This window comes from Geotrypetes seraphini, chromosome 6 (assembly GCF_902459505.1).
Source record: "Geotrypetes seraphini chromosome 6, aGeoSer1.1, whole genome shotgun sequence".
In the NCBI taxonomy this organism is placed as follows: domain Eukaryota; kingdom Metazoa; phylum Chordata; class Amphibia; order Gymnophiona; family Dermophiidae; genus Geotrypetes; species Geotrypetes seraphini.
In genome coordinates, this window is record NC_047089.1 from 254,919,120 (window position 1) to 254,935,485 (window position 16,366).

The 16,366-nt window shown below is 44.2% G+C and overlaps 1 protein-coding gene across 12 annotated transcripts in view; it reads left to right on the forward strand.

Annotated features, from left to right (window-relative positions):
* The window catches only part of DMD (dystrophin), a 2,510,493-nt gene that overhangs the window by 1,779,974 nt on the left and 714,153 nt on the right, over positions 1 to 16,366 (forward strand). For all 12 annotated transcript variants that reach the window (XM_033949686.1, XM_033949693.1, XM_033949692.1 and 9 more), the window contains one exon: positions 15,728 to 15,875. In XM_033949686.1, the coding sequence (XP_033805577.1) occupies positions 15,728 to 15,875 (148 nt within the window). The remainder of the gene's footprint in view (positions 1 to 15,727; positions 15,876 to 16,366) is intronic.

Here is a 16,366-nt window from a genome sequence, read left to right on the forward strand (position 1 = left end):
AGTGGAGGCAACTTCTTATGTTCTTAATAACATGAAGAAAGATCTAGCAAAGCTTGAAGAATGGTCTGAAATTTGGCAGCTACAATTTAATGCAAAGAAATACAAGGTCATGCATATGGGCTGCAAAAACCTGAAGGAACAGTACATGTCTTTCTCTTTTTGGTTTTACATAAGATTTGCTGCTGTTGGCCGAGACCAGTGGTCCATCGTGCCCAGCAATCCGCTCACGCGGCAGCCCTTAGGTCAAAGACCAGTGCCCTATTTGAGTTTAGCTTTACCTGCTTATGTTTTGTTCCAATAGGAACTTATCCAACCTTTTCTTCAATCCCTGAAGGGTGTTTTCCCCTATAACAGCCTCCGGAAGAGCGTTCCAGATTTCTACCACTCTCTGGGTGAAGAAGAACTTCCATACGTTTGTACAGAATCCATCCCCTTTTAACTTTAGAGAGCGCCCTGTCGTTCTCTCTACCTTAGAGAGGGTGAACAACCTGTCCTTATCTACTAAGTCTATTCCCTTCAGTATCTTGAATGTTTCGATCATGTCCCCTCTCAATCTCCTCTGTTCGAGGGAGAAGAGGCCCAGTTTCTCTAGCCTCTCATTGTACGGCAACTCCCCAACCCCTTAACCATCTTAGTTGCTCTTCTCTGGACCCTTTCGAGTACTATTAAGTCCTTTTTCATGTACGGCAATCAGTGTTGGACGCAGTATTCCAGGTGTGGGTGTACGATGCCCCGGTATAACGGTATGATAACCTTTTCAGATCTGTTCGTGATCCCCTTCTTAATCATTCCTAGCATTCTGTTTGCCCTTTTCGCTGCTGCCGCACATTGCATGGACGGTTTCATTGACTTGTCTACAAGTCTCTTTCCTGGAGGCTCTCTCCGAGTATAGCACCGGACATCCTGTATTCGTGCATATGATTTTGGTTACTGACATGCATCACCTTGCACTTATCCACGTTGAACCTCATTTGCCATTTCGCGGCCCATTCCTGGAGCGTATTTATGTCTCTTTGTATGTCTTTGAAATCCTTCTGTGTCCTCACAACTCTGAATAACTTTGTATCGTCTCAAAATTTAATCACCTTACTCATTGTGCCAATTTCTAGGTCGTTTATAAATATGTTGAAGAGCACAGGCCCGTGCCCTGAGAACTTTTTAGCACCTTCTCATATTCTTAAGGTGACCATACGTCCCGTTTTCAACGGGACAGTCCTGTTTTCGGACTGACCGTCCTGTTGTCCCGACCCACCGCTTCGGGACACCAAAATGTCCCGTTTTCAGGGACAGCGTCCCGAAGTTGTGCGCGGGGACACCAGGATGGGCAATCACTTTCCCTCCCTGCCGCACCGATTCAAACCCTGGGCCGCCGCTGCTGCTTCTTGCCTTCTTCCCGACATCAGTTTTGATGTCGGAGAGGAAGTTCTGGGCCAGCCCAGGGTTTGAATCGGTGCGGCAGGGAGGCAGACTAGAAGGCAGCGGCAATATTTGGACGGACGGAGAGGCGGGGGTGGGGGGTGTTGAATCAGGCACTGGAAGGAGGGAAGGAGGTAGGGAGGCAGGCTGGCTTTGGGGGAGGGACAAAGGCAAGGGAAGACATAGGAAGGAGGCACTGGGGGCACTAAGGACACAGAACAGGCACTGGAGCACTATGGACATGGGAAGGAGGCACTGGGGGCACTAGGGACACAGGACAAAAGGCACTGGGGGCACTATGGACATAGGAAGGAGGCACTGGGGGCACTAGGGACACAGGACAGAGGCACTGGGGGCACTATGGACATAGGAAGGAGGCACTGGGGGCACTAAGGACACAGAACAGGCACTGGAGCACTATGGACATGGGAAGGAGGCACTAGGGACACAGGACAAAAGGCACTGGGGGCACTATGGACATAGGAAGGAGGCACTGGGGGCACTAGGGACACAGGACAGAGGCACTGGGGGCACTATGGACATGGAATGGAGGCACTGGGGGCACTAAGGACACAGGACAGAGGCACTGGGGCACTATGGACATGGGAAGGAGGCCCTAGGGGCACTAAGGACATGGAAAGGAGGCACTGGGGGACACTATGGACATGGAAAGGAGGCACTGGGGGCACTAAGTACACAGAACAGAGACACTGGGGGCACTAAGGACACAGGACAGAGGCACTGGTGGCAGTATGGACATGGGAAGGAGGCACTGGGGGCACTAAGAACATAGGAAGGAAGTAGGGAGGGAATAGGAAGGGACAATTGTTGGGCCTGAGTGCAGAAAGAAAGAAATGAAAGAAAGGATACACAGTCAGAAGGAAACACAACCAGAGACTCATGAAATCACCAGACAGCAAAGGTAGGAAAAATTATTTTATTTTCAATGTAGTGATCAAAACGTGTCAGTTTTGAGAATTTATATCTACTGTCTATATTTCGCACTATATTTGTCTATTTTTCTATAGTTACTGAGGTGACATTGCATATTTTAAAGTCATTTGCCTTGACATCTTTGAAAACCCCCAATTATAAATGATAATTAACATTTTCTCTGCGTATAGTGTGCTTTGAAGGTTTTTTTTAATTTTAAGGTTACTATGATGAATTAATATGAAGATATATGTACAAGAAAAATGAATGGAAGAAATTGGGGGAGGGATTGGGGAGCGGGGCTAGGGCGGGATTGGGGGCGGGACTGACAATTAATAGATGTCCCCTTTTGATGAAAAAAATAAATGGTCACGTTACGTATACTGATATTAACTATAAAAGAACAGAGCATAGCTTTAAATGAGAGAGACAGTCATAAACTAGGCTTCACACAGCTGCTTTAGGTCCCTTTTAAGCCTTCTATGATAAATACAGTACAATACTCCCCCGATATTCACCGGGGTTCTGTTCCAGGAACCCCTGCGAATATCGAAAAACCGCTAATATGGTTTTTCGCCTGGGGAGGCAGGAGAGAGCAGCTGGAGCGCCGGCGAGTGAAGGAAATCACTCGTGGTTTGCTCCGACCACCTCTTCCTGCTCTAAAATCAGGCTTCACCAATCAGGAGCTGCTTTGACACGCAGCTCCTGATTGGTGAAGCCCGACTTTAGCACAGGAAGTCCCGGTCAGAGAATACCGCGAATGTCCGGGACCGTGAACTGCGAATGACTGGGGGAACACTGCATGTCCTCATATTTTAAATAGAAGTGTAACTTCTCATTTTTGGTGCTGGACCGTTTTCTATGAGCTGACATTTTGGTGTAATGTATATTATGTAGTTAAAAAATTTTAAATTTTTTGTTGTTGTTGTTGAACAATTGATCATTTTGCGGGTTTTTTCTACATTTTTGTGAAAAATATTTTCTGGTGGCGGCATAGTGCTGAGATTTGGTCAAGCTGGGCTTTTGGAATGTCATGTTATTATCTCTTTTTTTTCCTTTAAAGACTTGTTTGGACTTCCATTGCTTGTTCCACACGATATCCTCCACTGCTCTGTCTGTTTCTGATGACACTGCATGTCTTTATATTCTGCTCTGCAATCTATTCACTTATTATGGGAAAGGATACGGGATTATTATGGGATTATTATGGGAAAAAGAACCCGATGTTCACTTACAAAATGGGGGGATCAGCGCTAGGGGTGAGCAACCTTGAAAGAGACCTGGGAGTGATGGTAGACACAACATTGAAGGCGTTGGCGCAGTGCGCCACAGCCTCAAGGAAAGCAAACAAAATGTTGGGTATCATTAAGAAGAGTATCACGACCAGGACGAAGGAAGTCATCCTGCCACTGTATCGTGCAATGGTGCGCCCGCATCTGGAATACTGTGTCCAGTTCTGGTCACCGTACCTCAAGAAGGACATGGCGGTACTTGAGGGAGTCCAGAGAAGAGCAACTAAACTGATAAAGGGTATGGAAAACCTCCCATATACTGACAGATTGAAAAAGCTAGGGCTTTTCTCCCTGGAAAAGCGGAGACTTAGGGGAGACATGATAGAAACCTTCAAGATCCTGAAGGGCATAGAAAAAGTAGACAGGGACAAATTTTTCAAATTATGGGGAACCACAAGTACAAGGGGGCACTCGGAAAAATTGAAAGGGGTCAAGTTTAGAACAAACGCTAGGAAGTTCTTTTTCACCCAGAGGGTGGTGGATACATGGAACGCGCTTCCGGAGGCTGTGATAGGCAGAAACACATTACAGGGCTTCAAAGAAGGTTTGGATAGGTTCCTAGAGGACAAAGGGATTGAGGGGTACAGATAGGAGTAGAGGTAGGTTAGAGGGATAGGAGTAAGAGGTAAGTTATAGAAATAGGCAGGGACCACTGCAATAGGCCTGATGGGCCGCCGCGGGAGCGGACCGCTGGGCAAGATGGACCTCTGGTCTGCCTCAGCGGAGGCAACTTCAAAGGTAAACTAAAAGTAAAAAGAAGCTGGGCTTTTAGTCTGGATTTGAATAGAGCACGAGAGGGTTAAAGACTTGTGGGATGAATGTACTTGGAAGTGAGTAAAAGACGATTGAAGTGTAGGTAAGAAGGGGTTAAGTGAGTGTAGCAACAGCCATGAAAGACATTTGGGATACCTACAGGCCACGTATCACAGGCTAAGGGATTTTCATGCCTCTGGGGATTGTGGGCATCTGAGAAGCTGAAAGCTACGCCGTTGGTAGTTTCCCTACCAGCAGAGCTTCCCGAGGTGGACAGGTTTCAACAGAGATGTCAGACTAACGATGTACCACCCATCTGGGCAGCAGCAGATGGGCAGTGTTGGAGGTGGAGGATCGCCTTCGATGCGAAGAAAGGTCCAGCAATCTACTTCTGCATTTACCATGAAAACTTCATGATGCTGATCAAGTCGATGGCACCTAAAAGTGTTTTGACTCTATAGGACGGTGCATCGCAAACTGTGCCGCGAGACGCTGACAAGGAGGAGAGGCACGTTCTGTAGACTGTCAACTCTCCTCCTCTTGCCCACTGGCAAAGGGATGTCCACATGATGACGTCGATGTCCGCGCACTTCCAGGTGCCTTGCGGCCGCGGCCCCAGCGCCAAAAAGTTTGCGGGACGCTGCTATAGGACTTTGGCAAATTGGATATCCTGCTTATTCTCTTTCAGTTTTCATCCGTCTTCTTTTCTGTCACCCCCTGTCTTTGGTTTCCCCGCGTACGTCTTGAGAACACAGGAGGGTCTTTTAATGAGCCCGGTCCGCTTTTTAAGTTTGGCTCCGAGCATAAAGCTTTGTCAAGTCAAATTAACCCAGTAAGGCAGCCCCGTTACAGCCACATTGCTTGCTCAGCAACTTTCCAAATTATTTAGAAAAATACGATTACTTTCTCCCATCTAGGCGGTGAGTTTTTAAGCCTCATTTTCGTCCCGAGCTCTTTTAACAGCAATTGTTTCTGAAGTGAAAAAGGCAGTGAGCCAAGCAAATCCAATGATTTTGATGCAGTTTGATAGATCGTCAGCCTTTAACACAGTAAATCACTCTCTATTGTTGTCAAGACCGAGTGAGGCCGCTAAGGCTGGTGTCTTGAATTGGCTCAGAGAATTCTTATTTCACGGAAAGTGCAGTGTTCTTCATATGGGGGTCAAAAACAGCTGCTGGCCGTCTGTGGGGCTAACTGGTCACTATTTTAGGGGCATTCTAGGGTTGGAGTTGGCAGACGACTGATTAAGTGCCGATACTGAGCACTTAACTGTGTACCTAGGACCGCATAACAGTTAGTCCGATCTTGGCGTGGAGTAGTCTAACGTTTAGAGCTGCTATCTCAGCACCCTGAGGTTGTGGGTTTGATCCCAGTGCCATTCCCTGTAACTTAAACTTCTGTTGCCTCAGGTATCGTAGTAACATTGTGAGCCCGCCCAGACAGATAGGAAAAGATATAAACAGGATGGAGTCAGTCCAGAACAGGGGTCTCCAAATCCCTCCTGGAGGGCCGCAATCCAGACGGGTTTTCAGGATTTCCTCAATGAATATGCATTAAATTAAGCGACTCATCAAATTAAAATAAAACTTGAAACTTGATTGAAAGCAGTGCATGCGCTGGTCCAGAAGAAGGCTACTAAAATGATCAGTAGCCTTTGTCTTAAGGTATATGGAGCCAGACTTAAAGATCTCAATCTGTATACTTTGGAGGAGAGGGAAGAAATGATGGAGACATTTAACCCCCTGAGAACCAGTGTTGTAATATTACAACATCACATTTAAGGCTACAAAATAAACCCTCCCCCATTTTTTTCTTTTTAAAACTTCATGTACATTACTAAATTCTTTGACAAAATACAATACAGGATCTTAGTCCAATCACTTGTACTAGGACTTGTAGACTACTGCAACAGCCTTTATCTACCCTGCCCCGCTTACATGACCAAACAATTACAGACAGTACAGAACACAGCTCTCAGACTTATCTACTCGCTAGGAAAATACGATCACATCTCTAATGCCTATCTCGACTCACACTGGCTACCGATACAAGCAAGAACTCAATTCAAACTATACTGTCTATTATTCAAAGCACTAAACGGAACAGCACCTCTCTACCTAAACAGCCGCCTAACCCGAAACCTCTCAACTAGAGTAAGGAGAACCCAGACCCCATTCACCTACCCCTCACTCAAAGGCACAAAACGCAAAAAGCTATATGACAACCTACTTGCTACACAGGCCGCGAAAATTGACCCCATCATATCCAAGCTGCTGACCACAACTACGGACTACAAAGCGTTTCGAAAAGATATAAAAACCATACTATTCAAAAAACATATTCCAATATTATAATCTAACATCATCTTCTCTCCCTTCATAACCTCCTGCAACTCACAACCAACTGCAATCTCGTCCCCATAGGCAACATCTAATCTAGTAGCAATGGGCGAAAAGCCAATTCATATCTAGAAACACAGTTTCCCCAAATACCGAAAAATCAGATATAAAAACCTAGGAACAGACGATCTTTTTGGTAACATAAGATTATGCTTTGTAATGTTATGTAATGTAACATAAGGTTATGCGTTGTAATATAACATAAGGTTATGCCTTGTAATATCATGTAATGTAAGTTATGCAATGTATTGGAATAATAAGGTAAAATAACATAAAATAACTCTACGTAAAGTCTTGTAAAGTTATGTAAGATAAATTATGTAAGATAAATTATGTAAACTTAATGTAAGATAAATTATGTAAACTTAATGCAAGTTATGCAAGCACGGTAAGGATAATGTAAAGTAACACAAAGTAACACCACGTAAAGTTATGTAAAGTTATGTACGAAAAGTTATGTAAAGTTAGGTATGCAAAGTTTGTAAAGTTATACAAATAATTGTATTGTCATCGCCTGGAAATGACCAGCCATATTCTAATGTAATCCGCTTAGAACCGCAAGGCACAAGCGGAATAGAAATCACTAATGTAATGTAATGTAATGTAATGTAATAGAACCTATTGTTCAGTTCTGCAACACCATTGGATGGTTGAATGTGTAAATAGGTCTGTTTATCTGGCCATGAAGTCATACAACCCTGTTGCCTGCTTTGGAGTAATGATGTCCATTCCCTCTGCACACCACTGGAGTACTTTCAGAAGTTTGTGACAGAAGATATGATCAACGCTCTGGCAGATAACACAAATCAGTACAGTTTTCAGAAGAAAGGATCATCTATAAACACAAACACAAAGGAAATAGAGCAGATGATTGGCATGTATCTGAAGATGGGTCTTGTCCAAATGCCTGGAGTCCGTATGTACTGGGAAGCAGACACAAGATACAGTCCTGTCGCTGATGTAATGTCACGAAACAGATTCCAGTCTCTGTTGACATCATTACATTTTGTGAACAATCTAACCGTGTCTGAGATGGAACAAAAAAGTGACAAACTCTGGAAACTCAGACCATGGCTTGATGCTTTCAGAGAGAAATGCCTAAAAGTGGTCCCTGAAGAACATAACTCTGTTGATGAAATGATGATCCCTTTCAGGGGGAAATTCAGCAGCATCAAACAGTACATGCGTGGCAAGCCAAACCCATGGGGGTTCAAGCTGTGGGCAAGGACTGGAATCTCTGGTATACTTTGTGATTTTGATGTGTACCAAGGCAGTGTGAATGGAATACGGGCAAGATCTGAATTTGGACTATCAGGGGATGTTGTGATGAAACTTGCTTCCACACTTCCACATAGTCACAACTACAAACGCTCCACCTCCGACCTCCCTCCCTCCGCAATCACTCTAGCCGACCACTTCGCGAACAAAATCCACACTCTAAAACTGTCTCTTTCAGCTCACAGCCCCGATCCCCCACTCAACCTACGCGCAGCAGATACTGAAGGTTCAATAGCCGACATGTCCTGGACCTCCTTTGTAAATCCTGACTGGAATCTATTCCTCGAACTTTATTCTAAATACGCCAATTCCAACTGCCTATTAGATACTTGTCCTCCCACCATCATGAAATGCGCCCCCCCATCATTCAAAGCAGAACTCTTCAATTGGGTATCTCTATGCCTGTCCACGGGATACTTCCCGTCCGAACTTGGCCACATCCTCATTTCCCCAATCCCTAAACAACCCAAGGAGCCAATCTCTTCCATCACCAACTACAGACCCATCGCCAACATACCACTCTTCCAAAAACTCATGGAAGGTCTTGTCAACAACAACCTTACGAATTACCTCGACAAGTTCAATATTCTTCATGACTCCCAGTCCGGTTTCCGCCCAAATCATAGCACCGAAACCGTCCTAGCTGCCCTGACAAATTACCTCCTCCACCTGTTCTCTCTGGGTAAAAGCGCCCTGATACTTCAATTCGACCTGAGTAGTGCCTTCGACCTGGTCGACCACGACATTATGCTCAACTGCCTTGACTCCATCGGCATCTCCGGACAGGTAATAGATTGGTTCACAGGCTTCCTAACAAACCGTACCTACCAGGTCCACACTAATGGAGCCTTCTCCCACCACTGGCGTAACCCTTGTGGAGTCCCACAAGGCTCTCCCCTATCCCCCTCCCTATTCAATATTTACTTGACCCCTCTGGCACGAAGCCTAGCAAACTCTAACCTAAAATCGTTCATATACGCAGATGACATCACCATCATTGTTCCCATTACCTCACTCACTCTAGAAACGGAAAAACTCATCGCATCTATCCTCACCAAGTTAGAACTGTGGACCTCAAAACTCAAATTAAAATTGAACTCTGAAAAAAACAAAATCTTCCTAGCGAGTCCCAACCACAAATTAACAAACACTTCCCTCAGATTGAATGGGCTAGATTACCCTATCTTACCCACCATAAAAATCCTTGGAGTCATCCTGGACCGCACCCTAACCTTCGATGACCATACCAGTGCCCAGGTGAAAAAATGTTTCTGTACCCTCTGGAAACTGCGCACCATCAAACGCTACTTCGACCACCAAGCCTTCCGTCTACTCGTTCAATCTCTGGTATTAAGCATATTAGACTACTGCAACATTATTTACCTGGGATCCTATAAAAATACCATCAAACGTCTTAGAACAGTCCAAAATGCGGCCGTCCGCCTCATCTATGATCTCAAAAAATACGACCATGTTAGCCCCTACTACACCAAACTCCATTGGCTTCCAGTAGAGGCAAGGATCATCTTTAAGTTCGCCTGCCTCTGTTTCGAAACTCTAACAGGATCTTCCCCAATCTACTTGTCTGAGCACCTTGAAATAGCAGGCCCCTCTCGCACAGACTACGCCCCCCTCCCAAGCCACTATGGCCTCTCTTTCTCAATTTCTGTTTTACCTAATTGCCCTGCCTTTTCATTGCCTCCATTTACCACCGCTATAACATGTAACATCGCTATATACGTACTGTCTCTTCTTTAGTATATGCCTTTTTATTATTGCTATTTATGTAACATCTCTGTAAATGTAACAACACTGTAATATGTATCATCGCTGTAAATGTACAGTCTCTTCTATTGTTAACCGCATTGAACTTCCATGGTATTGCGGTATACAAGAATAAAGTTATTATTATTATTATTATCTATGCAGACAACTTTTTCACCAGCATCCCATTGATAGTTAGGCTGCTGGATTGTGGAATTCATTACACAGGAACAGCCAGACAAGTGCGCCTTCCAAACTGTAATCTTGAGGATGAGAAAAGCTTGAAGAAAAAGGGAAGAGGAAGCTTTGATGTCAGAGTGGAGTCAAATCACAACATAATACGGAATATAAATGAGCATGAGTCGAGTCTTTATCATTTGAAAGGAAGCTCTGGAATGAGAGGGCATAGGATGATGTTAAGAGGTGATAGGCTCCGGAGTAATCTAAGGAAATACTTTTTTACAGAAAGGGTGGTGGATGCGTGGAACAGTCTAGCGGTAGAGGTGGTGGAGACAGAGACTGTGTCTGATTTCAAGAAAGCCTGGGAGAGAGAAAGAGATAATGATTACTGCGGATGGGCAGAATGGATGGACCATTTGGCCTTTATCTGTCATCATGTTACTATTAAACCGCTTCGAACCTCACGGTATAGCGGTATATAAGAAATAAATTATTATTATTATTATGTTTCTATAAATTAAATAAAACATAAGAAACCACCGATATAGGCCAAAATGACACTGCAGGTGAGTTATTCTCTCTTATTATGTAAACGGGAACAAGCCACGGATTGTGGAGTTACATCCATTCAGGGTTTTCTCAAAGAGAAAGACAGTTCTTTTCTCTTGCTCCTGCTTCCATCACTGCTTGAACCCATCCCCCCTACATTAATTCTAATGATTGAAGAAATACTTTGACTGTTTAATTCAACATTCTTAAATCTCCAATTAATCTATATTAAAAAGCATCTAAATTGATTTATATTAATTTATGCTAAATCTGTTGTTTTAAATATTTGATCCTAAAAAAAACCTCACAATTTATTGATACTTAATACTTACGTTACAGTTCATTTCGAAACTCAAAACCAACAGAAAAATATTTTTTTTTTCCTTAACTAGAAAAGTGCATTGGTGCTTCAAAGTGCTACGTCAAAAAAGTGCATTTGTGCTGTAAACTCCTTCAGTTCATTTTAAACTCTTAGAACTTAAAGTACTTAGCTTATGCTTCTTTAGAAACCAGGACCGTTGCTTATTACTTTTAAACATCCAACGCGGCCTGCATTTTGTGGGATAGAATTACATCCCTATAGCATCAGGGAAAAGTCTCTCTGGCAACGCTTATCTGAGCTGTAAACAAACTCCTGCTGGTTCTTTAATGTACTATGTTTCTCTAACCATAAGCTCTATGACATCACAATGCAGGTGTAAAGAGCCTTAGCCAATAGGAAGAGGAGATGCAAATGTTAAGAGCCTTAGCCAATAGGAAGAGGAGGAGATAGTGGATGCTCTGGATGGGCCATTTGGCCTTTATCTGCCATCATGTTTCTATAACATCACAATGCAGGTGTAAAGAGCCTTAGCCAATAGGAAGAGGAGATGCAAATGTTAGCCTTAGCCAATAGGAAGAGGAGGAGATAGTGGATGCTGCGGATGGGCAGACTGGATGGGCCATTTGGCCTTTAGCCGCCATCATATTTTTATAGCCCGTCCTCCCCATGAGCCCAGAATGGGTAACATAAGAACTGCCGCTACTGGGTCAGATCAGCGGTCCATCATGCCCAGAAGTCCGCTCACGCTGCTGCCCTCTGGTCAGAGACCAGTGCCCTGGCTGAGACTGTCCTTATCAGCGTACGTCCTTGTTCAGCAGGAACTTGTCTAACTTTGTCTTGAATCCCTAGAGCCATTAGTCATTAGGTGCCTAAAACTTCCCTGTAACATACAATATATAGTATCAGTCCAATAACAAAGAAAATAACAAAAATAAACCAAAGAAAAGAAATCTTGATAACTAACATAAAATACAGTCCAATCTGAAAAACCCATAGTAGCAGTCCAATATGGTAGAAAACTGTGTCCGGGTCAGTTCAAATCAGGCCTATCAGGCAGCCAGCAACAGCACCACAGATCGTCGCAGGGCCCTCCAGACAAGTTGGCTGGCTCCAAGACAGATTGACTACGACCTCCTCTGTAGCACACGCCCGATGTCCTCATGGGCCGTCCCTCCCATTGATGACAAAAAGCCACCAAGAGCCCTCCAACACACTGCACACCATCAGCTACAATCCTCCAGGGACACCATGACGGTCAAGGCAACTCTGTTCCAGCACCAGAAGGTAGGCAGGAGGGCCAACTTGACCGTTGAACACGGGCCATGTCATCGATCGCGGCCAACTGCACAAAACTCCCCCAACAACTATGGTGCAAAGCACACCGCCACACCAAACCAGAGAGACCTCGGCGCAGGAACAAAATGGCAGGCAGGACCACGAACACCCAGCCACACTGGAAGGGTACCAAACACAAACCGGCAACAGGTAGGCAGTTGGAGGATTCCGCTGTTAATGGTCAGGAAGGATTAGCTAATTAAGTAAATCTTTATCAGTACAGACCAGAAGAACCGGACAAAATAAAACCAAAATAACAAAACAGCAATAATCTAATTAAAGAAAGGAAAAAACCCCAAACCAAAAAGACAAAAAGAGGGCAGGAGGCAACACAACACTCAACCTATCCCGATGCCATCTTGAAAAAATAATGTTTCTATACTTAGAGTACGTGATTATGAAAAGCTGCTGTATATCCCCTTGGGTGAATCACTTCATAAAGGCGGTTAAGAAATCCCAAGAAATAAATTTATGTGGTAATTCATAGCCAGTTAAATGCTGAACATGGCATTAACCGGTTATGTGTTAGTTGGCTCCTCAAATCCAGAAATTCAATGCCAATGCCCAGACATAGCCTGGCATTTAAAAAAAAAAAAAAAAAGCCTAATGCGGCTTCATAAAAAGGGAGCCTAAGTCATTTTGAACCTGTTTAAGGGTGACTAGAAAAGCGTAGACTACTGTAATTCTTGTCATAATGAAATAATGATATCTTTATTTTTCTATACCGCCAACACCCAAAGAGTTCTAGGCTGTTCACAAAGTAAGACGACTGAACAATTCAGTGACGAAACATTTTATAAAACTATAGTATGAATACTATGATATAATCATCGATCAGGTGCCAAACTTTTGAACAAATAGGTCTTAACTAATTTCCTGAAACTGCAATAAGATGCAGTTTGTCGAATCATATCATCTAACCAGACTTGAACTTTACCTAAGAACATAAGAACTGCCGCTGCTGGGTCAGACCAGTGGTCCATCGTGCCCAGCAGTCAACTCACGCAGCGGCCCTCTGGTCAAAGACCTCTGCCCTAACTGAGACTAGCCCTACCTGCGTACGTTCCGGTTCAGCAGGAACTTATCTAACTTTGTCTTGAATCTCTGGAGGGTGTTTTCCCCTATGACAGACTCCGGAAGAGCCGTTCCAGTTTTCTACCACTCTCTGGGTGAAGAAGAACTTCCTTACGTTTGTACGGAATCTATCTTCTTTCAACTTTAGAGAGTGCCCTCTCGTTCTCTCTACCTTGGAGAGGGTGAACAACCTGTCTTTATCTACTTTGTCTTTAGTCCCTGGAGGGTGTTTTCCCCTACAATAGACTCCGGAAGAGAGTTCCAGTTTTCCACCACTCTCTGGGTGAAGAAGAACTTCCTTACGTTTGTACGGAATCTATCTTCTTTCAACTTTAGAGAGTGCACTCTCGTTCTCCCTACCTTGGAGAGGGTGAACAACCTGTCCTTATCTACCAAGTCTATTCCCTTCAGTACCTTGAATGTTTCAATCACGTCCCCTCTCAATTTCCTCTGTTCGAGGGAGAAGAGGCCCTGCTTGATTTTATAACGACAATTTGTGGGATTAGGAAAAATAAATAAACCAGAGCGCCGAATAGACTTAATCAGACTATACAATTCAGAATGAGGAAAAAGGTAAGATGGAGATAATCCAGATAGCAATTTGTAACAAATGCAAGCAAATTTGAAAAATATTCTAGCTTCTACTGGCAATCAGTACAGTTGACGATAGTGACATGTTCCTATTTTTTCAACCCAAAGATGAAACAGAAAGCTGCTTCTCCAATGGCTACACCCTCTCCCTTTTTGGCCACTACTTCAGGGGGGCAGTCAGGGGTATACTGTATATCTACAGATTGGCACATATGGTTATCTGTCTCATGAAAGGAGCAGAATAATGACAATTAAGTAGATATGAAATGATGTTCTATGCTCTTACTACGACTGTAATTCTTCTACATTGGTCTCATAAGATCTTACATACCAAATTCTCAATTTTTCTTGCTTTCCTAATGTCTGTCAAATCTGCTAATTTTGTTTTGAGGTTGTAGTAGGAGAGTAGTGAATAGAGCTACAGCCTCAGCACCCTGAGGTTGTGGGTTCAAACCCTGCACTGCTCCTTGTGACCTTGGGCAAGTCACTTAATCCTCCACTACCCCAGGTACATTAGATAGACTGTGATGTCACTGGGACAGACGGAGAAAATGCATGAGTACAAAAGTCCCAATCCCTTTCCCCAGTATGATGGTGGCATTGATGGCTTATGCACTCAGATCTTTCTAGCAGTGGAACTACAGAGCATTTCAAGCAGAAATTAAAAAAAAAAAAACAACCCAACAACATTATAAAGAATGTCATGTTTGTGGTTGGAAAATGTTCTTATCAGCTTCAAAAATCCAACATGGAGAAGATCCGTAAATATGCAACCACACACCACCTACCAGCATAGAGCTCTACTCCGCTCCCACTTCAGCTTTTCAAATGGTCCTTCATGTGTCTGACATTTCATCACTCCTTCCGAACCCCCCCACCGAGTCTGCTGCTACCGTTACCCTACGTCCAACTAGACCTAGAACAAATCAGCTCAGTGCAGGGCCTTCAGGCATAGGCCTATGCTCCAGACCTACCACATTCCACCTGCTCTGATGACCTCTGACAGACAGGCATGGTAGACATGGTAAGGGAGTTCTGCTCCAGCCTGACGTCTCTATGTCAGCATTCCCTGCTAACACCCAATAAAGAGTGTAGATGCTTGAAGAGCTGGAACATATATTTATTTATTCCAGATGACACTGTCAGTGTTTCGGCTCTTAGCCTGCCTCAGGGGTCTTTTGAGTAAGCATACAATTTCTCTTTTTCCTTTTAGAAAGTTTAAATAGAGAAGGAAGACAAGATCTGCTTCCGTAAATTGCTGAAAACAGTTCAATTAAAAATTGGGACAAGGAAAAAGAGAAAAACCCCTGAGGCAGGCTTAGAGCTGACACATTGACAGGGTCTTTATTGGGTGATATGTGGCTTGTTGTGTACTTAGAATCCCCTTTCTTTGTGTGTAGCATTCCCTGCTAGAGAATGACACAAGGACACATTTTTACCCATCTCTGTGGGATTTCTCTGTCCCCATCCCATCCCTGCGCCTTTCCTGCAAACTTTCTCCTCATCCGCACAAGCCTCGAAACACTTTAAAATCATAAGCGTTCGAGGTTTGCGTGGTTAACGCTTAAGGCAGAGCTTGTAGGAATGGGACAGAATCCGAACTCACAGAGACGGGACGGAGATATTGAAATCTCACGGGGACAGGGACAAATTTGGCTCCCCTGTCATTCTCTACGGCTGCCACATTTATCTTGTTTACCAAGTTGTGCCAGCTCTCTCACATGCTACATTCATGTTATCATATAGTTTGGAATACATCAATGGTCTTAAAAGTATCACCATATGGTTGTCAAACTGTGAGGAGTTTAAGTAATGCTATTCTATCTCTGATGTTCCCACAGGTTGGAGGAAGAAAAGATTACATTATTGGAATTGCAAGAAGATTTAAATGAGTTTATCTTCTGGTTGGAAGAAGCAGAGAGCATCGTAAGTCTTCCGTTGGAGCCTGGGAATGAGCAACAGCTGAAAGATTCTCTGGAGAAAGTTAAGGTATCAGTTGGTTAATTTTCTGTTCAAATCACAAGAATGAGGGCGTCCCATTCTGAATTTTCATGTCCCATCCTTATCTGTAATTCTGAGTCTTGAGGAACGGAGTCTGAAATGGCCAATCAGGGACTTCCTTAGACGCTTCCCTAAGGAAGTCCCTGATTGGCTCAGACACCTCAGGCCCCTCCCAAGGGAGGAGCCTGAGGTGCCTGAGCCAATCAGAGCCATAGGCCCCTCCCTGTGCATCAGATGATGCAGGGGTATGGCCTAAGGCAGTCATTGCCGTGCAGGAGGCCGGAAGAGCACTCCTCCTGCTTCCAACTTTTTAAGGTACTGTGAGTGGGAGGGGGCATCCGCTGGCAGGAGGGAGTAGGCATCCCTCCTGCCATATTTTTAAGCGCAGGTTAGATGTTCGGTGGGTCCGCGGGAGAGAGGTTGTTCGGTGGGTGAGCAAGGGTGTTCGGCCAGCCGTAGGCATGCGGGGGGGGAGGAGG